Source organism: Pteropus alecto, unplaced genomic scaffold (assembly GCF_000325575.1).
Source record: "Pteropus alecto unplaced genomic scaffold, ASM32557v1 scaffold73, whole genome shotgun sequence".
In the NCBI taxonomy this organism is placed as follows: domain Eukaryota; kingdom Metazoa; phylum Chordata; class Mammalia; order Chiroptera; family Pteropodidae; genus Pteropus; species Pteropus alecto.
This window is the reverse complement of record NW_006436284.1, coordinates 3,638,501-3,646,265: the sequence shown is the minus strand read 5'-3', so window position 1 is coordinate 3,646,265 and position 7,765 is coordinate 3,638,501. Positions and strand designations below refer to the sequence as shown.

Genomic DNA, 7,765 nt, shown 5'->3' with positions numbered 1-7,765 from the left:
TACTCCCCCCACTCCCGCCCCCCACCACCCCTTTAAGCCACAAGCCCCGCACGCAGGAGATGCTCAGAGAAAAGCGGGGTCGCTCACCGGTGAGGAGCCAGCAGCAGGCGACAGCGACCCCTGGGTTGGCAGGGCACAGAGGGGCCATGGCCGGAGCGGCCGCAGAGCCCAGGGACGTGCTGGATCCGAGGTCAGGACCCGTCTGGACCGAGAGCCGGAGCCGAGCGCTCGGCCACTCTGCCCACCGTCGCTGTTCTCAGTGGCTGGTCTGGGCGCCCAGGAGCCGCAGAGTGATTTCCTGTGTTTTCGACAAATGCTTCTAAGTCCGCTCCACGCTTTTCATATCCTAGACGGATTGCCACATCGCCCGCCCCTTCGCGCTCTTGGTCTCTGAAATCCCTGGCAGCCTCCCAGGCTCTGTCCGAGACATGGACAAATAAAGCCAGCTTCGCGAGTCCGTGTTTAGGCTAAAGTCCACGAGCTGCAAGGCAAACCTTAAAGGGACATCTGCCTTTCATTGAGAGGGTGATCCCACTCTCCGTGCCAACTCCCTAAGGTGGTAGGAAGATGAGCGAGGGCTGGACCTTAGGGAGGGTTTCACCGGCCCTGGGGCTCCGCCTTCACACCCTCACTTCTTCCCGGGTCCGGGCAGGGAGGACTCTTTGAAAATGCCGGGACTTCTGGGCCCTTCAGGAGAGGCTGCTTTCCTGGGGTCCGATTGCGCAGAACGCATCAGACTGTCTGCAGAAGTGAGCAGGTCTGGGGTCTCTCTTCCCTCTCCTGCGCCCACTTGAACTTCTCTGTGCAGTCTTCTCGCACTAAGAGAGGCGGACCCGGCGCTGGAGGGGTATCCACTCCGACACGCCCCACTGAGGGCTTTGCTTTCACTTATGGAAGGTTTGCTTCATTTCTGGTGATTCGTGGTTAAAGGGTATTTGCAGCTAGGCTTTTCTTTGAGATTATGATAAGCAGTAGATTGGGAGGAAAAAAAAGGGGAGAAAGAGGTAAGTGCAAGAAGGAAGCGGGAGGGAAGAAAGAGGGGGGGGAGGAAAATAGTCTTCGTAGAAATGGAATGTTGTGTGGGCTATTTGTTTAAGCTGAATTAGAATGTTTGTACACTGGAAATTGAATCTAATAAAGAACTCAGGGTGCTGTGTTTTTTTTTTTTTCTCTTCTTGCTACAGACTTTGTAAGACTGCATTAAGTTTTGTTCATGTTACTCCCTCTTTCCCCATTCCCACTACTCTAAGAGACTGAGAATAGGGAAATTGACCAGGCAAAAATGCCCCTCCCTGGGAGACCTGGGCTGAAAGAAGCCCTAGGAGTTTACAATGCTTCCTCTGCCTGCTGAGTTGTACAACCTCTCTAAGTCAGCGCCACAACCACATATAAGCTTCATCTAATACTTGCTATTTTTAAAGCCACAGTGTTTTAGGAACTTTGAGAATTTCAAAGAAAAGTAAGATGTGGGTGAATGGATTCGTGTTTACATGTGGTAGAGGATTTGTATTCAGCTCCATTGATTGTATTCAATTCAATTCAATTCAATTCAACTCAATTCAATCCAATCCAATCCAATCCAATCCAATCCAATCCAATCCAATCCAATCCAATCCAATCCAATCCAATCCAACAACTAATTGAGTCTTTCTATCTAGCAGGTCTGGGGCTAGCCAGGACAAGAGTGCCACCCAAAGGAGGACTCATTGCCTAGAACACAATACAGATGACACAGTACAGGTAACACAAGGAAAGGGGAAGGAGAAGGCTTCAAGAATGATTAAATAAATCGCCAAATAGACAATTGCAGGGATTAAAATTTTAAAAAGATGAAAGTTAAAGAAATTTAATGAAGATGAAAAATGGGGTGGGCTGAGCTGGAAGGTCGAAAGCCATCAAATCTCACCTCTAATTTACGTATTTGAAGTGTTCCACTAGTTAGTAAATATATGGAAAATCCTGTTTTCCTTGTTTCCAGCTTTAATTTTTCTCATTTCTCAGTGCTATCTTCAAAATTGTGCAAGTAGATCTCTAGAAAAATTGTATTATGTTGACTCATAGTTCAATCTCATCAGATTTTCATAATTCAGTCTCATTACTTCGGCTTCTTTGCCTGCATTCAATGGTCTCATATCTCAGTCTGGCTTTCCAATCTCTCTCTTATCTTCATTAACCCGATATCATCAACCTGCGTCCTGCTGTTCCTGGGAAAACTTTGCCATGGAATACCTTCCCTGGGTACATTTCATCTTCCTGTCTATAATCTCATTTATGCCTCATGCCTTTCAGTATAACTCACTGGGCTTTGCACAATAATTAATAAATACTGATTAATTGACTAATGCTATATTTTTATAATTGTAACAAATATTTGATTCAAAAGTATTGTGGTTTTATTGTAAAAAAGATTTTCTCCAAATTGCTCAATTTTTAAAAATAGATAATGGTCTGTTTATATATGAATGCGTGTATAAGTATATTTATACATATATACACATATGGACTTCTAGAAAATTGCAATATATTAAATTAGAAAAAAAGAGAAATTTTTAAATTATATCTTATTGAAATAAAGTAGGATTAAAACATACTCATAATATGGTCAAGGCTATAATTACTGGGAACTTTTTTTTTAGGTTAATAAATACTTTGATTTTAAATATTTTTTTATCTTCTCTAGGACTTATAAACTTATAGTGATAACCACCACTACTACTGCTGAGCTTAAAGTTAATTTTCATATGTGTTGTGAATCTTATGGCAATATTGACTGATCTTTATGTCAAATCAAGTCAAATATAGAGACTGAGAAAATAGCTATTGCTGGAGAATTACATTTAGAATCAGTGCTCATTTCCTGAACTTCAATAAATCTAAACATAAATCAATGTCAGGCAAGCTGTTTTCTTAACCAATTTTATCCCTACTGATAGGAAGACATGCCATTGAATAAACTGAAGCTTCGAGAAGACAAAAACCAGGGTCACAAACTAGTGATTATATGTAGTCACTTGATGGCAATTGTGAAGCTCTAGACTTTATAGTATATACTCTTCTATTTTAAAAGATGCCTAATCTGATCAGATCATTTTTAGGGTTTGGAAATATGGGTGAAAATTAAAAGTATACAAAAGGGGTTAGAGATTGAACAGGTTAAGAATTTTGAAAGCAGGGTTTATAAAATGAGGGAATAGTAATTGAGTTTACTGAACAATAATCTCAAAAAGAAAAACATTTATTTTCTATCAAAATAGTCTCCTTAGTGGTTATCTATATAATGCATAAAATTACTGAATTAAGTAAGATTCTAGAGCTGGACTGCTTAGATTCAAACCCTGGAACCACCATATGGTAACTGTGTGATTCAGGAAAAGTATATAGTTTCTCTAAGCTTCAATTTTCTCAAATGCAAAATAGGAATGAAAATACTGCCTCTCTCTGAAGGCTGTTGTAAAGATTAAATGAAACAAAACCTACAAACCATTTAGCACAATGCCTGGATTAAAATAAGTGCTTAATAGAAATGAATCATTCTTCTTCTTGGTAGCAGGAGAACTAGTGTTAGACAGACAATGGAAACACAGGGCAGGGCCTATGAGTGATGGGCCCTCTTGGAACTGACATAATTTGATGCGCATCAGAAGGAAACTTTAGTGTTTGACTGAAAACATCTCCATCAGCTCCTATGATTGTTTCTGGAATCTTCACCTTTACAATATTTTCTTTGGGTTAGGAAATTATCTTGAAGATACCCCTATAAAATGAGTATATATTAAGAAATTAGAACCCATTATGACATTCACCAGGATTTGCTTTTTAAATTAGCTACCTGTTAAAGAGATTTTTTTTCTTTTTGGAAATAAGAGAAGATAATTTCACTAAGGGGTTTGAAATAGAAGAAGGTCTAGAGTTCTGCTTCTGCTGTATTTCAGGGTTCTTTGCCAGTAAAATCATGAGTTGTCAAAGCAGCAGGATAAAAAAGTTTCTCCCATCTGAGTAGAGGGCTGGTGTCAATTTTACTCAATAGTAAATAATTTTTAAATTGATTTATGTTAAAATAATAGCTTTTTTAAATAAGAAAAATACAAAATGATGTTTCTAAAAACGTTAAATATGAAGTTTCAAGTACGTTTTAAGGTAGCATCAAAGTGTATTTCATCACCCACCCCTTCCCACCTCTAGGGGCTTCAACGTAAGTGCTATTGTCTAGAACTCCTGATTTTACAAAGATTTCACAAAAATTCAGATTTCTGAATGTTACTGTGTGTGTAAAAGCACCCCAAGGCAGTGATGGTAACTCACAGGGCTTACCCTTACGGGCAGCTTAGTCTAGTTCAATAATTTCAAACTTCCTGCTAAGTATTAGATTCTAAGCCTATGCTCTGCAGAGGCAAAAATGGGTAGGACAATTGATTTTCTTTTCTTTCTTTCTTTCTTTCTTTCTTTCTTTCTTTCTTTCTTTCTTTCTCTTTCTTTCTTTCTTTTTTTCTTTTTTTTTTTTTTTTTTTTTTTTTTTTTTTTTTTACCTCTGTTCCAAATGCTTTGCTGGTAAGTGCAGAAAAAGGATTTTTTATATTTTTTACTTACTTTTGTTTCTTTTCTATTAGTGGTTTTTAAGACTATCTCAATCATTTCGTCCTCCTTTGGGTTTATGCATGGGGTTTTGTTTCTTTGTAAATAAAGGGCTTGGGTTTGATTGTCTCCCATCCAAGTACTAACCAGGCCCAACCCTACTTAGCTTCTGAGATCAGACATCAGGCTTGTTCAGGGTGGCATGGCCATAACCATGGACTGTGGCTCCACTGGGGCACAAACCCAGGACCTTCTGTGTGTAAAGCAAATGTGCTAACTGCTACACTATGGAACCACGTCCGAACAGTTGATTTCCTACCGGAAATATGCTGTAATTAGGAATAGAAAACAAGCAGTTTTGTCCTCACTTCTAACACTGACATATTTCATTTTAAGCCTGTTATTACTATATTAGTTGCACTGCTAGAACTTGAGATTGCCTTTCCTATGACCAAAATAAAGTCGCAGTGGTGTGGAGCTTGAACTTCACCAGCAACCAACAATTTCTTTTTCTTTTTTCTTTTTTTGGTTATTGCATAATATTCTCGTGTGAGTGTTTTTTCACTTAAAATGTAGACTAGGTATTCCTCCCACCCTATTTCCTGAATAAGTCTGTGCCAGAAGCCTGTTCCAAAGACATTTGGGTAACTGGTACTGATGAAAAAAATGAACTTTAAGATTCTGGTGAGGTGCAGTTTTTAACACTGTAGGAAACTTCTCTAAAACTTATTGGCAGACGTCAACAAAGGGTGACACACTTGGGCTGCAGTGGGGGAGGGTGTACTGGGGTGGTGCCCTGGCAAGAATATTCAATTCGTGGCACTCTCTGACTCAGAATAACCACCACTGATGGGCAGTAACATTTTAGCTGTGTTGCTGGATCCCTTAATTTGAAATTTGAATTAATTATATTTTAAACTAAGGGGTGATTCTAGGATTATTTGAGCAGCTTGATTTAGTTATTTTCCTTTAACCAATTTCTAAAAAGTTAAATCAAGGAGATGGGCTCTAAAATCCCAGAATTGCAACAAATAAATGATTAGTTAGAAATTAAACCAAGAAAACTGGTATTTCTTGTTAATGAGACTGGGTCACTAAATATATATGTATGGTATACTCTTTAGAATTTAATAAAAAGTAAATATTTCAAGAAAAAGTGTCTATTGACATAAATAGTTTAACAATTATGTGGCTATTTCCATCTGTTTAACCAGACCATAATCTATACCAAGATAGTCAGCATCCACCCCCATGTAATTCAGTCATTCAAATAGTTATGGAATTACTTCTGTATGGCAGGAAGTCTTTTAGGAACTGGGAATTCAAAGATATTGATGTGCTAGGCCCTATCCTTAAGGAAATTCACAACCTACCTAGAGCTATGCTTAGAATGCTCTCCCAAATTGCATCAGACAATTCCCTAGAATGAAGGATAAAATCAACAAGAAAAAAAGACAGGGTTTCATAGAGATAGCAGCACTGAAATTTAGCCTCATAGGAAGTAGGCAGAAGGTTTCACAGGCAGAGAAAAGGGGACATGGGTATTCTAGGCAAGAAGCAGCATGCAATAGATGAATAGAATGGAATAAAAGTTAAGATAAGCAAGTGAAGTTGGGACCAGATTTGAAAGTATCTCAGAAGGATTCCAAGGAATTTGGACTCCTCACAAGCACAGAATATTTTCAGAGTTCTGAGTGACATATTCAAACTTGTTTTTAACTCTGTTTTTATTTTTTTCCTCTTATTTCCAGAAGTGGCTTGATTTAATGTAATTTTTGTAGTAGAGGAAATAAAATATATTAAATCCATGAAGCACACCTTGAAAGTTCTATCTCCTGAATTTTTATGCAATGTGCTTCATAGTAATAAGAATTTTAAGTACCTACTATGGAATTATGGCTAAATTTATCTAAGCTATAAAAAGTAATAGAACAGGTGATTATAATATTAAGTGTATAGATGAGGCTAATAAAAAATGATAATATTAATTAGGCAATTACATGTTTATATTGCAGGGAAGAATTTCACAGTCACAAAAATGAGAAGTATAAAAAAGGAAACTTTTTATGACTATTTTTTTCTTTCGAGCCCCCACTATACTGTACTAAAAGATAATTCAGTGTTTCCCTCTCTTTTTTCTTTTTCTGGATTGACTTTAGTTTTATTTTTTTCCCCTAATTTAAGTCTTGCTGAAAAGGAAAGGAAAATGGAAGAGAATGTGACCAAAGGAATGAGTTTTCCTTTTCGAAGAGCTACAGAAAGTTGCTGAACCCCTTGGATGACAAAGGAGTCATACAAGTTATAAGAATTGAGAGAAATTGGGGAATCCAAATGGAGTATGAGTGACTACAAAGGTAAGGGTGGGAAGAATCCAGATATAGCCCAAACAACCTTAAAACAACCAAAACTTAAAACAAAACTTAAAACAACCTGTCATTTGCTAGCACCTGGCAGCTGCACAAGAACTATTCGATACCTGTTCGTTATTCGCGGGACTACCAGTTGCTTTGTGTAAGAAGACTATATCATCCATATCAGGACCCAGTGACTTAAAAGTTCTCCAGCAGTCATAGCCAGCTGTTGTGTTGTCCTGAGTACATCTTGAATCAATCCACACATGACTACCCACAAAGACAATATAACTAGGTCACTTAAAACATTCTAAGTTGGGCTCTGGGTCCCTGGGGGAGTAGTGGTAATGTAAAAAGGAAAATAACCACTCCCACCCACCCCACCTGTATTTGTGGGGGACTGACTGGAACCAGATTAAAATTTTTATTTGAGTTGGGACATAAAAAAAAATCCCTTACATACATTTATAAAAATGAATTATATTTAATTAATCTAAAAATAATTATTGGTGTTTAGCAAAATTAGACATAAAAGTGCTTAGAAACAAGGCCTAGTAAGTTGCAAACTATATATATCTGGCACCTGACCATATCCTAACTGATATTTATGTTTATCTTTTACAGGATCTTATAGCTCATTTTCACAATGACCATCCTGACAAAACCACACAAACAGTAGTATAATAAAAAATTTTGACTTAAATTTAATCTAGCTAGAGTAACAATACTTAGATTTTTCTTATCGTCTCCACAAAAATTAATGTTGAGACTGTTTTGTATTTTATGTCGCTACAAGTTAGGGAAAGTAAATTAAAATTTTCTACTTTGTGGTGATCAAAACT

The 7,765-nt window shown here is 37.7% G+C and overlaps 1 protein-coding gene and 1 long non-coding RNA gene across 3 annotated transcripts in view; one reads left to right on the top strand and one right to left on the bottom strand.

Moving 5' to 3' along the window:
* Nucleotides 1–574, bottom strand: part of ITGA1 (integrin subunit alpha 1) — a 140,222-nt gene extending 139,648 nt beyond the window's left edge. Inside the window, exon 1 of the mRNA XM_015589844.2 lies at nucleotides 88–574. Within this exon, the coding sequence (XP_015445330.1) occupies nucleotides 88–148 (61 nt within the window). The 5' untranslated portion in view covers nucleotides 149–574. The remainder of the gene's footprint in view (nucleotides 1–87) is intronic.
* Nucleotides 575–768: 194 nt separating this feature from the next.
* The window catches only part of LOC112480210, a 10,354-nt gene continuing 3,357 nt past the window's right edge, over nucleotides 769–7,765 (top strand). Inside the window, exons 1-3 of one of the 2 annotated variants that reach the window (XR_003046520.1) lie at nucleotides 769–897; nucleotides 1,662–1,740; nucleotides 6,757–6,926. This is a non-coding gene — a long non-coding RNA (uncharacterized LOC112480210). Of the gene's footprint in view, nucleotides 898–920; nucleotides 1,005–1,661; nucleotides 1,741–6,756; nucleotides 6,927–7,765 lie in introns of those variants that run through there. The other variant, XR_003046519.1, reaches the window with a different exon arrangement.